We start from the raw sequence: 18,801 nt of genomic DNA, 5'->3' as shown, positions 1-18,801 counted from the left end.
CTGCAGTATGTGGGCTAAACCTTGGGAAACCGACATCCTTTAGCACAGCTCCCAGAAATCAGCGTTTCCTTTTGCTGTCTAGGCAGTTAGAAGACTCACCCACATCTGCCTCAACTGTAGTGGCAAGGGTTTCTGGGCTGCAACTCTGTCCCTACGTAAGCAGCCACAGCCGTCCTGTAAACTCGGGTTTGTCCATAAATGTCTGAGGTTCAGTAAATCCAGTGGCTTTAGAGCATTTGGAAATTGCCTCTTATCTTTGTGAGACCTTGCTCAGCCTCATTCCCGCCTCTGGAAAACTCACACCTGCCTGCTCGTGGAAGATATGAGCTTTCTCCTTAAGACCAGGAACATATTAAACCTTCCATGTCTGTCACTGCTGTCCAGCCTCGGACTAGGCGTTCTGTCTAGGACAAAAGACAACTGAAATAAAAGACTGGATATTCACATTGGAAAGAAGTAAGACATCTCCATTCTCATACACAGGATGGTGTTTATAGAAAATTTTAAGTCATTAATTCAAAAAAACTCTTTGGAGTTATCACGATGGTTGCTGGGTTCAAGATCAATATAAAAATCAGTTGTATTTATGTATATTTGTAATGAACAGTCTGAAAAAGGAATTAAGAGAACAGTGCTATTTAAGCCCCCAAAAAGAATTGAGTACTCAAGAACAGATTCAGCAAGAGCAGTATAAGGTTTGTGCACTGAAAACATCAGAACAGTGTTGCTGGAAAGAGAGCTACATGCTACACATCCCGTGTCCACGGTCAGAGCATACAATACTAGGGTGGCACTGTGCCATAAATTGACCTGTGAATTTGATGCAGTGCCTCTCAAAATTCCAGCTGACTTCACTGCAGAAATTAAGCTGTTCCTAAAATGTGTCTGGAAATTTAAGTAAACCCATATAGCCCAAAAAGTTTTTTTTAAAAAATACAATTGGAAGATTCACATTCCTAATTTTAAAAATCACTACAAAGTGAAATTACTTGACTTCATGGCTCTAACACACAAATGGGCACATCCGTCAGTATAACCAGATTAAGAATCCAGAAGTAAGCTGGGCGGTGGTGGCACACGCCTTTAATCCCAGCACTCGGGAGGCAGAGGCAGGCGGATCTCTGTGAGTTCGAGACCAGCCTGGTCTACAAAGGGAGTTCCAGGACAGGCTCCAAAGCTACAGAGAAACCCTGTCTCGAAAAACCAAAAAAAAAAAAAAAAAAAAAAAGAATCCAGAAGTAAATCTTAACATTTATTATTAGTTGAGTTGTGTCTAGTGTACCTCAAAACAATTCAGTGAGGGAGAAATAATTCAACAAATGCTCCTTGATATTCACATGCAAAAACGTGAAGACGGACCCTCATTCTGACTGTAGGCAAAACTTAACTAAACCTATAGCCTAAGGTGGAAGACCTAAAGCTGTGGAGTATACAGATAAGGGAAAATCAGAGTCATCATCTTCAAACACTTGAACTAGCCAAAGGCATTCCAGCTCTGAAACTAAAAGTCTGAGCAACAACAGAAGAAAACAGAATTGGATTTTCCTAATAAGAAAATTAAGAGTCCAGGCATGGTAGTGAACACCTTTAACCTCAGCACTCAGAGGAAGAGGCAGGAGGAGCTCAGTGAGGCCAACCTGGTTCACACAGAGAGTTCCAAGTCAGCCAGGACTATATAGTGACTATCCCAAAACAAAAATTAAATAGGAAATTAGTAAAAGGCGAAAGATTTATACGATCTGAGGAGAAACCAGAGTATTTAAATAGGAAATTAGAAGATAATCCACAGATCCACAGAAAGGGCAAAAATTTTTACAAGACACAGATCTAATGAAGAATTTATATCACACACACACACACATATATGTTAATTTTAGACCTCAGAAATAAAAGGAAAATTAAATCTTTTTTCTGTTTTGTTTGTTTGCTTGTTTTTGTTTGTTGAAACAAAGTCTCACTGTGTAACTCAGGCTAGCCTCAAACCCATGATTCTATTGCCTCAGTTTTCCAAACACTATGCACCCCTAGCTATACCTAAAATTTTTATTTGCTTGTTGAGACAGGGTCTCTCTGTATAGACCTAGCTGTCCTGGAACTCATTATGTAGACTAGACTGGCCTCAGACTCACAGAGATCTTCCTGCCTCTGCCCCCTGAATACTAGAATTAAAGCCGTGTGCCACCATGAGCAAAAGATTGAAATAGACATTTTCCTAAGAAGGTATGGTCATAGATTATGAAAAGATGCTGATGCCAGTACGTCATTTAAAACTGTGATTAAATACCACATCCTGAGTACTATGATGGTTGTGATGAAAAGACAGAGAGACAGAGGTGTGGCTAGAGCACTTGCCTAGCATTTGCTAGGACCTAAGTTCAATCCCCAGCATTAGAGAGAGAGGGGGAACCAGGCCATGGTGGCTCACGCCTTTAGTCCCAGCACTCAGGAAGCAGAGGCAGGTAGATCTCTGAGTTCAAGGCCAGCCTGACCTACAGAGCAAGTTCCAGGACAGCCAGGGTTACACAGAGAAACTTTGTCTCGAAAAACCAAAACGAAACAAGACCAGAGAGAGAGAAAGATGATGACAAGACCAGAGAGAGAGAAAGATGATGATGAAGAAGAAGAAGAAGAAGAAGAAGAAGAAGAAGAAGAAGAAGAAGAAGAAGAAGAAGAAGAAGAAGAAGAAGAAGAAGAAGAAGAAGACATATAATAGAGCATTCAGACACAGCTGGCGGGAATGTAACCTGGTGAAGAAATCACTAAAGGTCAAGATGGAGTTCTGACTCCAGTGGTTTAACTGAGGGGCACGCCAAAGGGGTGCATACTTACACCCACACAAAAACCAGGAACACTCATCATTCATGATAGTCCCAAAGTATTAGCAACTCAAACATTCCTCAGCTGATGATTGGACAATGAGATTGTTTTCTATGCACAGCGGAATGTCACTCCGAAAGGAGTGGAATACTCATGATACGGAGAGCTTGAAAACAGAAGGTTAAATAGACCAGGATGGTAACACAGGCAGCTTCTCTTCTACTGTGTTTTACTTGCTTTTCACACTGTCCCTGAATTGTTCAAGATCATATGGGGCACTCTTTGGCTTACGGGCACATAGCCTCCCTCACCATAGCCTGGTTTCTCGCTGTTGTGTCCACAGAATCAGCAGAGTACAGAGAAAAGCTGTGAGTGCTATCCACAGCCTCCTGAGTTCTCATGACCTGGATCCACGGTGTCTCAAACCAGAAGTCAAAGTCAAAATCGCCGCCCTATACTTGCCCTTGGTCGGCATCATTCTGGATGCTTTGCCACAGCTCTATGACTTCACAGGTAAGGACCTGTTGTTTTCTGTCTGAGGTCAATGAGGCCCCTGCCAGATGTCCCTCACACAGAAAGCAAGCTCTCTCATCAGCTCTAGTGTGGATAGCTTGTGTGGGTGACAGTTCACAGCACTGGTCACTAAAACTTTCCTGACCCCACAGGTTTTTAAAACACAGAATTACATGTTTGTGTGTGTGCGTGTGCGTGTGCGTGTGTGTGTGTGTGTATGTGTAAGAGAGAGAAACTATTTGTACGTTCATTCACGGTCCTACTGGCTTCTGGTGGATGCCGTTAACTGCAGCGAAGGATGGAATAGAAGAGAACTCTCTTCTGGGGTCGTTGCTCTGTTCAAATAAACATGTTCGTTTTCTTTCATGGTGCTTACAAAGGAGCAATTGGAACCAAAAGACTTTTTTGTTTTATGCAAATCCACTGACACATAAATCATGGAGTCTTTAATATTAGGAAATTATGCTACAGCAAAAAAAAAATGTTTGCTTTTGGCAGCAAGAGGTCAATTGTGAGGTCAGTATCTTTTACTTAACGACAAGAAGAAAGCATAAAATTTTTCAAAATTTCCTATCTCCTGGATTTATGTTCCTGTTCCAGTGTGGGCTGGAGAATATAGGCGGAAGTACACTATTCTGGTCACTTCAGAATAGCTTTTTCTCTGTGAGTTTGGAGAGGTTGCCATGCTGAAGTTTTGCAGATAAATGATCTAGAGTCTGGAGAATGCCTGCCTGAGCCCAGCAGTCCTTACAAGGCTTCACCACTGAGTCCCAGAGAGCCATCTGAGTTTCCACTTCCTCCAAGTATAGTGGCATGTTGACTAGGTTATCTGTAAAATCAGGACAATAACAACTATTTAGTTTATAAAATAATGAAAATGGGGTAGTGGAAATAACTTAGTCAGTAAAGAGCTCACCATTCAAACACAAGATCTATGTTCAATTCCCAGAACTCATCTAAAAGTTTCTGACATGGTAGTGTACACTTGTAATCCCATCACTGGGAAGGTGAAAAAGGAAAATTCCTGGAGCCCTCCAGTCAGCCAGCCAGGTGGGGGAGGGGAGAAGTGGGCAGTGGCTGAGGAACAAAACAAGATCATCTTCTTGCCTCCAGATGCACATGCATATATATGTGTGCATGCATGCGCACACACACACACACACATTCTCACATTCATATGCACATAGATACACAAGATGAAAACAATGACCTAGAACCTTTAATTCATGCAAATTGTAAAGCGAAAAGCAAGCATTCCTATGGAAGTAGTTAATTTTCTTCTTTATTTAAAAAAAAAATCCTCATGTAAATTACAAGGGGGAAAGCTCAGCAGTTAAGAGCACTTGCTGCTCTTGCAGAGGATCTGGGTTTGGTTCCCAACACCTCACAACTGCCTGTAACTCCAGTTCCAGAGTATCTGAGACCTTCTTCTGACTTCCCCAAACTCATGAAGTACACATACATACACACAGGCATTAACATATACATATAAAATAAAAATGAATTTATTTTAAAAATACAGCCCATGGGGCTGGAAACATGGCTCAGTACTTATGAGCACTGGCTGCTGTTCCAGAGGACCCAGCATCAATTCCTAGCACCTACATGGCAGCTCACGACTGTCTGTGACTCCAGATCCAGTTCCGATGACCTGGTGTAGCCTCTGGGGTCATCAGTTATGAAAGTGGTACACAGACATACATGTAGCAAAATTATAAAAATAAAATAGTTAAAGATACATCTAAATTCAAACTTAAGCTGCATCTGTTACCATAGGTGACCTCTGACAAATTTGGCTTTTCTGTAAATATGGATATGCTTAGACTTTTTTTTTTTGGGGGGGGGGGGGGTTTCGAGACAGGGTTTCTCTGTGGTTTTGGAGCCTGTCCTGGAACTAGCTCTTGTAGACCAGGCTGGTCTCGAACTCACAGAGATCCACCTGCCTCTGCCTCCCGAGTGCTGGGATTAAAGGCGTGTGCCACCACTGCCCGGCATGCTTAGACTTTTGAAACAATCTTAGTGTATGATTTATTATAATAGCATATAATTCTACAAGGAACTTATTCTGTAGTTATAGGTTCCATCTTATTGGATCATTATGTGAAATAAAGTGTTATTTTAAATACAGAACAGAACACAAAGAAGTATTATAAAACTTTGAAAAGTTCTCTTTCTAACATCTGAAAAATTAGTTTGTATCCTAAGCTTGTGCTCAGCCCTCTGTTTGTTTTAAGCCTGTCTGCTTTTTCCCTGGACAAATGATGGTAAATACCAGGTTTTGAATTACTTGCCGACTTTATTAACCAAGATGCTGCTGTCACTTATTGGGTTGAAGACAGGGAAGTGTGGTCTTTGGCTTACTGTCACCCACAGTGATGTTTAATTGTAGTTGCAGATGCTCGCAGTGGGAAAAGCCGCGCCAGTGGCTCCTATGAAGAACAAGATGTGGCCAATGGAATCAACCAGAATGTGGCCCTGGCCATAGCAGGGAATCATTTTAATTTGAAGACAAGCGGAGCAATGCTGTCTTCCTTGGTATGTTGGTACACATTCCTTAAGATTGTTTCTTGTTGGTATGTCCTCCTCCTGACTTCTGATAGAACCCAGCTTAGGGAAGAGAGGGTTTCTGCCTCCCCACTGTACTACAGGAATCAGAGGCTGACAGCCAGCCAAGAAGCAGGCTGCTCAGACAGCCATTGGCAACAACAAGAGATGCACATGTCACATTTAGCCATTCCCAGTGTGCCAGGTACAGAAAACTATCAGAGAGGGGAACTTGGGGACTCTGAACCATTACAGAGATCACACCATTGAAGTTAGGCTGGGCTTACTCTGTGTGTTTACTAGTCTTAATATTTGCCTCTGGTAAATGACCGAAGTGACCAGAGCGTCCAAAGCAAAAGCCCTCAGCTTTTCTAGGCCCCCAGAGAGCCTGAGGAGATTTGTTCGGCTTGTCCTTTGATAGAAGGGCTCTTTGTGGGATGTCCCCTCCACTGCACTTAAGGGACTCTTGCGTTTGTTGATGCACTCCATCACTTGTCAAGACAACACGTCATCTTCTAGCTCAGTGCTCTTCCTCGTCTGTTTTTACTCGACTTGACGTGTTTGATTTTATGATCCTAGGGATGCGCCTAGGGCAACCTAGGCTTTGTGAGAGCAAGGCAATCAATCTCATTTCGCACTTCAACATAAGATCCGATTCTGCAGGAAGCTTACTTGGCTTTCTTGAGTGAGGCAGGGTCTTGACACAACTATTCCTTACTAGATGGATTTTTTTTCCTTTCCTCCCAGCACCTAGCAGCCTCAGCCTCTTTCACCCTTGCCTAGGAGAGTTGGGGAATCAGGGAGACAGGACACTTGAGACTAGGCATCGCTAATCTTACAATTCAACAGTGTTCCTTATGTTTACACTCTATATTTGAATAATCCTCCTTACCAAAGTTACCTGCTGAGGGCAGTATGTACCTTTTATATTAATTGCCTGTAAGCAGTCTAGAAGCCCACCACCCTTGGGTGAATTTCAGTGTACACGGCTTCACAAACATGATCGATCCATGCGCCGAGCAGCTCATGACCTTGACGTGAAGCAGAACTGTCGGATTATTCATTGTCTCTAGTTAGGCCAGTTCTCCTCCCTAAGTCCAACCCTCCGCTGGCCATTTTGAAGAAGTTCTTGGAGATCTTAGCAGCAAGAATGCTCCATTGCATCGCTGATATTGAAGAGCATGGTCAGGGTCCGGGACAGACACCAGACAGTGCTTCGTTCAGTGTTTCTTAGCTTAACCCAAACTGCCAAGGTAAAGCCTTTACTGAGCACACATTCCCTTGCCTTGGGAAGACAAAGCTGCAGAAAGTAGATGCCCAGCCAGGGAAGAAGTGGATACAATGTTCTGAGAGGTTCTCATCTCTTACAATTTTGTATTTTTCTGTTGTTTGACTCCCCCCCAACACCTTCTCCCACCATTTGCCTCCCTCCAGCCCTATAAACAATACAACATGCTGAATGCAGACACCACCCGCCACCTCATGGTTTGCTTCCTGTGGATCATGAAGAATGCCGATCAGGGCCTCATTAGGAGGTGGATTGCTGACCTGCCTTCCATGCAGCTCAACAGGATTTTAGACCTGCTGTTCATCTGTGTCTCCTGTTTTGAGTACAAGGTAGGTGTGGGGTGTCTTCAGGTGTGGGGTGTCATCCTCAGGTGTAGGGGTGTCTTTGATGTCTCCTTCAGTCCTGTCTTGTTACTCTTCCCTTTGAGCAGTGACAGCGTCGTTCATTCTTCATGCGTCTGCATTCCAGCCCCTAGCTTGTGCATTTGCCAGTGTGACCATTCCACATGGAAAGAATGTCTGCCTATTGCAGTGGGCCCGTTCCTGCTAATAAAGTTTCATCCGCAGGAGCCTCCGGAAAAAGTGTCTGTGTAGTAGTATACATCAAAACTCCCCACTGTGACCCCAAAGTGTTCTCTTTTGACTAATCTCTCCATCTACAGAGACACCCCTAAACTGAATGTTCCTACCTCTGTCTTTCCAGGGAAAGCAGAGCTCTGACAAAGTCAGTACCCAAGTCCTGCAGAAGTCACGGGATGTCAAGGCCAAGCTAGAAGAGGCCCTTCTGCGTGGGGAAGGAGCCCGCGGGGAGATGATGCGCCGTCGCACTCCAGGTGTGGGGGCAGCCTCCCCGCTTGTTAGACCACTCTTCACTCTTTATGGGAAGGTCCTGGTTCTGGATCCTGTGCTTGGCTTGTAAAATGCTTGTTCTTTGCCTCTGAGGGCAAGGAAAACTCTGAAAGTCCCCAAAAGCCATGTTGTATTGAGGTTTAAGAGCCAGTGAAGGCCACTTCCGAGAAAGTGATTGAAGAAGGAAGGAGACACTGTCTCCCTTGTGATTAGGCCCCGGAAGGAGACTGATCAACAAACTGGAGGGCTCTGGGGCCCAAGGTCATAGCCCTGAGCCATTTGATATGTTACTGGGGTAGAGCTCATCACAGTAAGACATTCAGATGCCATGTGTTCCCAGGGAAACAGCAACAGGAGGGCACTCAGCACCTTTGCTGGACTCCTGCTCTTCTTTCCAGCAAGTCGGGTTTGCAGGGGATGAGGGGAGCTCACGGAAGCCCCTGCTCAGGGGTAATGTGAAAGGCAGGACATCTTCCAGAGCTGCCTCCTGTCCATCCAGGGCAGCTCACCACAGACACAGCATGGCAGCTTTATCTCCTCACAGCAGACAAACTGATTAACTGAAGAATGTGCTGAGCCTTCTCAGTAAAGCTGCTCGCTCAACTTTTGGTTATCTTAGAGGGTTTCATACTAATCAAATTCCTGCCGTGTGTTTCTTAACTCCTAGGGAATGACCGATTTCCAGGCCTCAGCGAAAATCTGAGATGGAGGAAAGAGCAGACACAGTGGCGGCAAGCTAACGAGAAGCTGGATAAGTGAGTCTCTTGGCTGCTCTGTGCTGCTTTAATTTGAAGTCTTTAACTAGCTTTCCCAGGCTGCTTGTGTTTCTGGGACAACTGCATCCTTCCAAGGGTAAGAAAGGGAAGCATACTGTCTGTGTAAATACAGCTCCAGCTACCCAGGATGCCCAAAGGTTGAAGACGCTATGGCTTCAGCTCTTTAAAAATGTACCCATTGTTTTCAGAAGCCCAGTTTCCACAACCTGATGAAAGCCACTGGTGAACAGCAGAGAAACAGAGAAAGCAGAACCTGGTGTCCTGACATGTAACTCCACATCTGTATTTCCATAGAGACAGTGGGTGCAAAGACGGGTACTCAGGGGTATTTATAGTAGCCTTATATTTTTATTGTTCAAAAATATCAGAACTGCTTGGGATGGAGAGATGGCTCGGCATTTGGAAACACTGACTGCTCTTCCAGAGGACCAGTGTTGGATTCCGAGCACCCACATGTCAGCTCACAAGACTATAACTCCAAGATCTAACATTCTCACACAGACATATATACAGGCAAAATACCAGTGCACATAAAATAAGAATAAATTTAAAAAGTCAGAACTGGTTGGTTGGGGGTAGTACCTTTAATCCTGGCACTCAGGAGGCAGAGGCAGGCAGATCTTTGTGAGTTTGAGGCCAGCCTGGTCTATAGAGAGAGTTCCACGACAGCCAGGGCTACACAGAGAAACCTTGTCTTGGAAAACAAATTAAAAAAAGGTCACAAAGAAATTTACCAAAACATTAATAGTGATTTGGAGGTTTTAAACATGTGATTTATATTCTCTTTTTGACAGTCTGTTATGTTTCCTACATTGGATTTGCATTTTCATATCTTTTATAATCAGGAAAAATTACAAAGAAAGTGAAAAACAACCCTGTTTGAATGGCAACATATGCTGTGTGTGTGTGTGTGTGTGTTCAATTGCTCTGATAAAACACTAAGACCAAAAGCAGCTTGAGGGAAGGGGATTTATTTTATCCTATGATTTATAGCTCATCACAGAAGGAAGTCAGGGTAGGAACCTAGAGGCAGAAACTGAAGCCAGGGCCATGAAGAAACATTACTTACTGCCTTACTGACTTCTCTCCATGACTTGCTAGCTTGCTTTCTTTTTTTTTTTTTTTAATTTATTTTTTTAAAGATTTATTTATTATGTATACAGTGTTCTGTCTGTCTGTATGCTTGCTGGCCAGAAGAGGGCACCAGATCTCACTACAAATGGCTGTGAGCCACCATGTGGTTGCTGGGAATTGAACTCAGGACCTCTGGAAGAGCAGTCAGTGCTCTTAACCTCTGAGCCATCTCTCCAGCCCCTAGCTTGCTTTCTTATATAACTCAGGACCACCTGTTCAGGGGTGGCACCACCCACAGTGAACTGGGCCCTCCCACATCAATCATTAATCAAGACAATGCTGCCATAGACTTGACTGTAGCCCAATATGATAGAGGCAATTCCTCAATTGAGACCCACTCTTCCCAGATATGTCTAGGTGGGTGTCAAGTTGACAGCAACCAGCCAGCACACGTGTATTATATGTATTATACATCAAAGGGGAAGGAGAGAACTGTGCTAACAATTTAGACATAAGAGAGCTAAAGCTAAATGTGTGTGAACAGATAATGTCTGTCTTCTCCGCCTCTTAGCCATAGGTAGCTTATGAAACCCAGATTCCTTGGGCAAAACACTGAATGGTTGAAGACCCCACACGTACGGCAGAGCATAGGTGGTACAGCATCTCTACCGTTACCATACGAATGATACATCCTAGCCAATTTATGGTACTGTGGGGAGTCAAACTTACTCTAAAACATCACATTTTTTCCTCCTTACTCTAAAACATTTTTTTTCCTAGAAACATTTCAATAATAGTTTTGAAAAGCATGCCAAATAATCTGGCATCCCATAGCTTCCTAACAGTGAGGGATGCTTCTTGTGCAAGTCAGTGTCTGATACCAACTAAAGAGTGATGGCTTCGCCAATAAACAAGAATGTGCTGTCCTGTGGCTTGGAAGGGAGACCGCCACAACTGTCAGGTCCAAAGATATGTGGAAACATCACATTTTCACTCCGGTGTCGCATGGGAACCCCAGTTATTGGTCTTATTAATAATGCCTATTTGCTTAGAGAACTTTGACTTACTCTGATTTTCCTAGCTGGTCCTTCAGATCTTTGGTTCTAAACGTTAGTAAATTTCTGCGCCCATTTTCAGGGAGGAAATATGGATTTGGAGTTACACCGTAGGGCACTTGGCCCTGCTTTCTCTGCCCCTCTCTCCTTGCCTGTTGCTTTCACTCAGTGTGTGAGGTCACTGGTTCAGACAGTGTACAACAACAACAGGTGTGTGTAGCAGGCACAGCACTGTTTAAATGGTTAGGTCATCGCATTAAAGCAAGAGGGTATCAAGGCATGTTTTGGCCGGGCTGTGTGAATGGCTGAAGGTAGACTTTCCCACTTGCTGACATCAGCAATCTTGACTGTGAGCATGCAGGTCCTGCCAGTTCTCTGCAGGTTTGTTCTCGGCTCCCCGCTCCTGGCGGACTGCTCATTGCGATGACTGATGATCCCTCAGTCCTTCTGCAGCCGCGTGGCAATTATAACTGCTTAAGTGAGAGCTATTTGGAAACGCTATCATTTTTAGACAGTTTCTGTCGTTTTCTTTTAGCTTTATTTTAATCAGTTTGGCTCTGTTTCTTTTAGAGTAATAGTTTTCAGTCTGGGCTGCATTCAAATCACCCATGGGAACTTCCAAAGTGCTGCCTGTGCTTTGGATAGGGCCTTACACTACCCAGAATGCTCTATGTGGACAAGGTTGTGTTTGAACTCATGAGGTCTGCCTGCCTCTGCCTCCTGTGTGCTGGAATCAAAGGCATGTGCCACCACACCCAGTGTCAAAGTGCCCCAAGGTATCCTCTGCCAGTTCTAGGTTGGTTAAACTTTACAAGTAACTGGACTGTGCAGACAAGTCCGAGCCACACTAGTAGACCTCCCAGGAGTGACAATATTGCTTAACAATAAAAGTTAATACTACCGAACTATACAATTAAAAATGACTAAGGTGGTAAGTTTCATGTTATGGTTAGGTATATTTTGCCACAGCTGTAAAAGCAAGTTAGGTCTGTCTGCACTATTCATTACAAGAGCCATAACCACACGAAGCCATATGGTTGAAGTATGGTTATTTTGTATTAAGATGTAGAATAAGTGAAAATTCATGCCAGATTGAACATTTCCACAATAATTTTTAATTAGTTACTTACTAACAATACTTTTGATGTACTAGATTAAATAAAATATGGTTAAGATTAATATTGGCTGAGTGTGCTGGCACATGTCCTTAATTCCAGCACCAGGAGGAGACAGAAGCAGGTAGACCTCTGTGAGTTTAAGGCAGCTTGGTCTACATGGTGAGCCCGGAATCCCAGTCACAGTGAGACCTTTCTAAGAGAAAGAAAAGATAATGCCATCAATTTCATTTTATCTTTGTGTGTGTGTGGCTAACACAAATTCTAAAATAATACATCTGGCCCATAGTACAGTGTTGATCAAAGTGTGGGGTTTTTTGTGGTTATTGTTTTTGTTTTGTTTGTTTGTCAGGGGGTTGCTGTTGTTGTTTTGAGACAGAGTTTCATTAGGTAGTCTTCACAGGCTCCAGAAGACACTTTGTAGACCAGGCTGGCTTCAAACTTCATAAAGATCCACCAGCTCCTGCCTCCTAGGGCTGGAATTAAAGGCATGCACCACCACTCCTGGCCCTGTTACTGTAAATTTAAACGTACCAGTAAATTAATCAAAACAAAAACTTTTATAGTTTCACTTACCTTATAAATATACTGTCAGCTGGAGAATGAGAGGAAGGGTTATCAAGCAATTAGTACTGAAGAACCCATTCTAAGTGTGATATTGGTTAAAAATAGCTTTCTGATCACTCAGTGATGTATAAGCAACTGTTATTGGATAAGGACAAAGGAGAACAACTCTGGGTAATCCTGGTTCAGGACATTTGAACTGATAGCATAACATCCCAGCATCTGTAATTCCATCTTAGACACTGGGGACTGTTGGGAAAGTCAGTTTTTCCTCCTCTCTTTCCTTAAAACTAAATTTGGATGGTAAAACAAATTGCAGTAGTACCCCTTTCTCTGCAGGTAATACACTCCAAGGGATACCCAAAGCCGTGAATGGTACCAAATCCTTCTCTACATCACTGTGATACTTTGTCAGTCAGCCAGTTACTAAGACAGCAACTAAGTAAATAACATGTAGGTAGCATATGCAACATGGATACACGGGGCAAAGCAATGATCAGGTGACATGGGTCACTTGGTGGAATATGACATCAGGCTGCTCAAAACTGCACACAATTCAGTGTCGTGGATACAATGGGCAATGCAATGATCAGGGACATGGGTCACTTGGTGACATCAGGCTGCTCAGAACTGCACACAATTCAGAGTCATGGATACAATGGGCAATGCAATGATCTGTATGTAGCGTGATTAGTAAAAGCTCAAGGACAGACACTGGGGATCAACCTCAAGGTCAGAAAAGCAAAGCACTAGCCACTGGCTCTTTCCTCTACCTCAGTCTGAAATGACGATTCTGCTTCCAGGAATCTCAGAATGTGACTGTGTGTGAGAGCTGTCTTCTCCTATTTTATAATCCTCTCGAGTGCTGGGATTAAAGGTGTGCACCACTACCACCTGGTTTCTATGGCAAACTGGTGTGGCTACTGGGATTAAAGGTGTGTGTCGTTGCTGCCTGGTCTGTAAGGCTGACCAGTGTGGCTCTTTACTTTTCTGATCTTCAGGCAAGCTTTATTTATTAAAATACAAATGAAATGCCACCACAATGATCACCTGGCAGGATGGAATATGATGTCATGCCACTCAGAACTGTACACAATTCAGAACCAATGACTTGTTTATTTCTGGAATCTGTTCTTCAATTTCTCAACTAATGTTTTCGGACTCTTATTAACTCTGGGCAACTGAACCCTTGAAGACAAAGCTGTGGAAGAGAAGGCTACTTCCTCCCTTCCCAGCTTCACTTGCTTGGTGAGGATGAAGGGATCTCTTCACAGAATGTACCCGTTCCTTAAAGTTAAACCTGAAAAAGAAACTACCTGGTGATATCCCATTTTCTAGCTGGTAGGTTCCAGTCTAGGAACCTCCAGCAGAATTTTTGATGCCCTGCCCCATGGAATGAGAGCCTTGTTTCCCACTGGAAAAAGTCAGCCAGTTCCATGTGCAGCTAAGCAACCTTCTCAGGTAGACTTTGTGTGGTGAAGAACTGAATCTCCCTTTCCACAGTAGCATCACTGCTTCCCAATGTTCCCCAGTTCAAGTCACATTCCCGTCTCTTCAGCATGTTGCGACCCCACTCCCACCCCCGTTCACATAATGTCCATGCATGACCAGCAGATGAGACCCTCAGGCTCTAACATGCTATCTGATAGGCTCACCTAATTGTCAGTAGCAACCAGTAATTACTTCTCTACCCATTCTATTATTTTCATAATTGTCGTCATTAATAACAGTGAAGATACTGATGACCTGGAGACTTCACTAGACCATCTTCCCAACCAGACGTAAACCCCAGGAAACACTGGCTTGGTTACATAGAGGCCGGCCTCTCTGTGTTAATTCATGGTTGACCGTTCTAAAGAATCCTTTGTGACATGGTGCATTAGTTGTCATCACTGGAACCTGGCCAAGCCAGATTGTGCTTTAATTTGACCTCCTTTTGTTTCTTAGAACAAAGGCAGAATTAGATCAAGAAGCCTTGATCAGTGGCAATCTGGCTACAGAAGCAAATTTAATCATACTGGATATGCAGGAAAACATCATCCAGGTGAGGGCAACACACACCCCATCTGGCCAGCTCATGGGTGCGTTTCTTGGAATTGGATAGGGGAACCATCATTCAAAATTGAGAAATGTGAGCATGATTTACAGAATGCCTTTTTAAAACTAAAATGGGGAAGTTTGGAATTTACAATGGTGCCTACTTTGCAGATTCCAGAGATGCCAGGCATCCTCTGGCTTCTCTGACTTGCTACTCCCTTGGAAAGAGTTGGGCGTCTAAGGAACTGACCACCAAGATTAAACTGGCACAAGTATGCATGCTAGATTTATAAGGTAGACAGTGGACTCTGCAACAGGATGGGAATTAGGTTTCTCCTGGTAGGTCAATTCCAATGGGCGAGGATAGGAGTCGCTGATGACATAGCAGGATTGGGGTCCCCTCTTGGGGTTCTTAGTCTCCTTAATAAAAGGGTTTAAGAATGGACTAAAGTAAAAAGTGAAGGGCAATATTATTAGTGTTTTTAAGAAAAATCCCCAAAGCTAACAAGTTGCAAATCTTAGCAGCTTCTGGGAGGAGGAGCATGAAGGAAAAAAAGGAAAGAAAGTTATGTCATTTAAACTGGCATGGAGATCAGATGCAAGCAGTCATATGGTAGGGAAGGGAGCCCAGAACATCGGGGAGACTCAGGGTTAGGAAAAGTATGACTAGAAAAGGGATAGAATGATAAAAGAAGAAGAGTGGACAGATGGAGTAAGCTTCATGGCTTTGGCCCAGGGAGCCGCTGTGCTAAGGAGTAGGGCTTCAGGGGAGGAAAAGCACACGGTCTCATCAAAGGACTAAGTATTCTGCCCTTTTACTTAATATGGTGAGACTGCCACCCTAGCGATGATCCTTTGGCCAAGTGATTTACCAACACAAGTGAAATATTAGGACTTCACAGAAGCCAGAGATAATGTTGTCTAGATCTGTGCTGACCATATGCATACTTTATAGTTTCCCATCATTGTTTCCCAAACAATACAGAATAGTAACTGTTGACCCAGTATTCCTATTTGTATTAGGTACCAAAAGCAAGCAAGGGATGATTCAAAGTACATGAGAGGACTGTGAGTTATGTATGCAAATACTACCTCCCTTTGGATAGGAGGGACTTGAGCATCCAAGGATGATTCAAATATCTTTCGAACGTTCCCTAACTTTGGTACCCTAAATATTTAGCATCACACTGATGGCATCTTTGTACAAGGTATATCTGAGAGTAGTGTACCTGATACCAAGCCTCAAAATGATTTGCAGTTTCCAAGGAAAGTTGCATTATAGAGAATATTGTTATCCTTCTTGTTAGTTCTTTTGTAGCCAACAAATAAGCTGCCAATTTAGAAGACACACCTGCCACCAAGCGGCCCTCTTGTACTTGAAGCTCCCAACTGTTTTCTAAACACTGGTAGAAAATCATGCCCACAAACAAAGAACATTCCAAAAACCATAACCCAGACTGGAGGGAGATGAACCCTAGAACTTTGGGTAACCTCCCAAATTGGACACAGTTTTGAAAAGAGGCCATTGGGAAAGGAGTTAAGCTCTTATGATTGTTAATAAGTGATACACATGGTGGCTCACAGAACACTTTCAGCTAAGAAGTTATACCGGTTCTCTACACCAGCCGCAGCCTCTTGGGCCTTCCGCCATACTCAGTGATGCTCTTCTTCCACCCCCCAGGCAAGCTCCGCCCTGGACTGTAAAGACAGCCTGCTGGGAGGCGTCCTGCGTGTCCTGGTGAATTCTCTGAGCTGTGATCAGAGCACCACCTACCTGACTCACTGCTTCGCCACTCTCCGTGCACTCATTGCCAAGGTATGCGTGGGATGCTTGTTTTCTTACTCCTCATGAAAAGCGAGAGTCTTGTCTAGCCTCACCTTCCTCTGCAAGTAGACGGAGGCCATGGAGTAACAGTGTTACCTCTTGCTAAGATGGCAGGTGCACTGACTATCCGCAAGTCACTGTGGGGATGCCAAACGGTGGTTCTCATACTTGAAATGTGGACCTGACTACAGACGTGTCAAATGACCACTCACTGAAAGTCGGACTTGAGAGCAAAAATCGTTTTTCTCCTTCTCATGAACACCTTATCGCAGTGAGAGTCAATCCTACACCTGATTGCCGTTAGTAATGAGACAAGCACGACCATAGTAAAATGCTGGGAACTGCCTGAGTGCTATCTTTGGTCGGTAGCGTATTAAGATGATTTTTCCTTCTTTGCGGGAAATCTTAGTGGGTGCCCTCTACATAGGATCTTGTAAATTTATGAGGTGAATTCTGCTGCCCACTATCATAATAATTTTCTCTTTCTTAGTCACCAATAATTTCCAAGGAACCCATGAAATCCAAGTAAGTTCTTCAGAGCTGCGGCTCGCTCACCAGTGAATGCAACCTGGCTAACAGTGAAGTTAGTGACATAGCCCTTACCTCAGCCTGTGACTCACAACTAGCGGACGTCATCGCTTACCTCCATCGCCTGGCACCTGTAGCCCATTTTGTTTATGAAGCACTACATTAACCCTTCAGGCTCTTTGCTTGTCCAAACAGACCTTTGCATGTTGCGACAGCCAGCCGGGGAGCTTGCGAAAGTGCCCGGTGATGCCTAATGACCTCCTGTGTCTCTTCTAGTTCGGGGACTTGCTGTTCGAGGAGGAAGTGGAGCAGTGTGCTGACCTGTGTCAGCGGGTGCTGCACCACTGCAGCAGCAGCATGGATGTCACACGGAGCCAAGCCTGTGCCACCCTCTACCTCCTCATGCGCTTCAGTTTCGGAGCCACCAGTGTAAGCGCAAACCGGCTGGGCAGCCCCGAATCAGGAGAGAGTGTGAATGTGAAGCATGGGTCGAGGGGAGGGGATGCCCTATAGCTTTTCACTTCTGCCCTGGGAGAAGGACGCCAGGGAGTCTGCAGGTGGGCACCAGCATTTGATAGCAGCAGCAGGACTGGAGGGTGCCTGCTTCCAGGGTCAGAGCTCCCGCATGTGAGGCAAGCACAGGAGCGGGTTACAGCTCCAGCAAAGTGTGTCCTGTTCCGAAGTCTGAGTCAGTACCAGGTCTGGATGGTACCAGGACAACTTGTGAATGAGAATTATAAATGATTATTGTCCTCTGGACCTGATGGGGGTTTTTGTTTGTTTGTTTGTTTTGGTTTTGGTTTTTTTGAAACAGGGTCTTACTATGTAACCCTGCCTGTCCAGGAACTCACTATGTAGACCAGGCTGTCCTGGAACTCACAGAAATCTGCCTGCCTCTGCCTCCCAAGTGCTGAGATTAAAGGCATGTGCCACCAAGCCTGGCTTTGTCCAGAATTTTAAGTGAAATGTTGGACACTTCAGGGATTCAGTTTCACAGCGAACCTCTGCCTTAGTCTGTCTGTGTTTAAGGACACACACTTGGGGTTTTGTCTGCTGCTGTGTTAATGATCATCTTTAAGAATATCTTTTATACTAAGCCTGTAAAAGAAGATCTCTAAGTTCCAAGAAGAGACTCTTGGCAGCAAAGCTTCTATCCTGTGACCAACTTCATTATAATCTTCCAGCTTTGCAGGGTGGAGGCAGCTCAAACGCAATGAAAATTTAAAGGGAGCCTGACAGATTTATGGGAGCAAACGGTCCATCTAATCCATTTAAACAGTGATGTGAATCTTGGACAAAGTGTAGCTCACCGTTTATTGAGAGAAAAGGAAATGCTTAAGATTAGACTGAAGGAAATACTGGGAGCTGTTTGTGTCTGGCCCTGGATAGTTGCTTGCTGACTGTCTCTTGTTTGCTTCATTTTTTCTGATTCAGAACTTTGCCAGAGTAAAGATGCAGGTAACCATGGCGCTAGCATCCTTGGTAGGCAAAGCACCAGACTTCAATGAAGAGCACCTGAGAAAGTCCTTAAGGACAATTCTGGCCTATTCAGAAGAGGATACGGCTATGCAAACAACTCCTTTTCCCACCCAGGTAGACCCGTGAACATACCTTGTCTTATGCATGAGTTTGAGATTAACCAGTTATAAGCATACACATTTATGGTTTTGCATATAAAATTTTACATATATTATACATGTGATTTGCAGATATTTATAGCCTGTTCTATATTTACATGTTCTCAGTGCTTGATAAATGCAATATACATACCACTGCTGTCCTCAAATTTAAGACACCAGGAGCCTATTGGGAAAGCA

General features: G+C 43.9%; 1 protein-coding gene and 1 non-coding gene across 4 annotated transcripts in view; one reads left to right on the top strand and one right to left on the bottom strand.

Moving 5' to 3' along the window:
- Nucleotides 1-18,801, top strand: part of Dock8 (dedicator of cytokinesis 8) — a 196,684-nt gene that overhangs the window by 151,480 nt on the left and 26,403 nt on the right. For all 3 annotated transcript variants that reach the window (XM_057777797.1, XM_057777798.1, XM_057777799.1), the window contains 9 exons: nucleotides 3,161-3,330; nucleotides 5,720-5,865; nucleotides 7,309-7,491; nucleotides 7,865-7,994; nucleotides 8,678-8,765; nucleotides 14,542-14,638; nucleotides 16,313-16,447; nucleotides 17,261-17,413; nucleotides 18,419-18,577. In XM_057777797.1, the coding sequence (XP_057633780.1) occupies nucleotides 3,161-3,330; nucleotides 5,720-5,865; nucleotides 7,309-7,491; nucleotides 7,865-7,994; nucleotides 8,678-8,765; nucleotides 14,542-14,638; nucleotides 16,313-16,447; nucleotides 17,261-17,413; nucleotides 18,419-18,577 (1,261 nt within the window). The remainder of the gene's footprint in view (nucleotides 1-3,160; nucleotides 3,331-5,719; nucleotides 5,866-7,308; nucleotides 7,492-7,864; nucleotides 7,995-8,677; nucleotides 8,766-14,541; nucleotides 14,639-16,312; nucleotides 16,448-17,260; nucleotides 17,414-18,418; nucleotides 18,578-18,801) is intronic.
- LOC130880833 (small nucleolar RNA SNORA24) lies at nucleotides 10,710-10,839 on the bottom strand. The gene has a single exon (XR_009057638.1). It is a non-coding gene; the product is annotated as a small nucleolar RNA SNORA24 (small nucleolar RNA).

This window comes from Chionomys nivalis, chromosome 8 (genome assembly GCF_950005125.1).
Source record: "Chionomys nivalis chromosome 8, mChiNiv1.1, whole genome shotgun sequence".
Classification (NCBI taxonomy): domain Eukaryota; kingdom Metazoa; phylum Chordata; class Mammalia; order Rodentia; family Cricetidae; genus Chionomys; species Chionomys nivalis.
The sequence above is the reverse complement of the archived record's forward strand: the minus strand, read 5'-3'. Positions and strand labels throughout refer to the sequence as shown.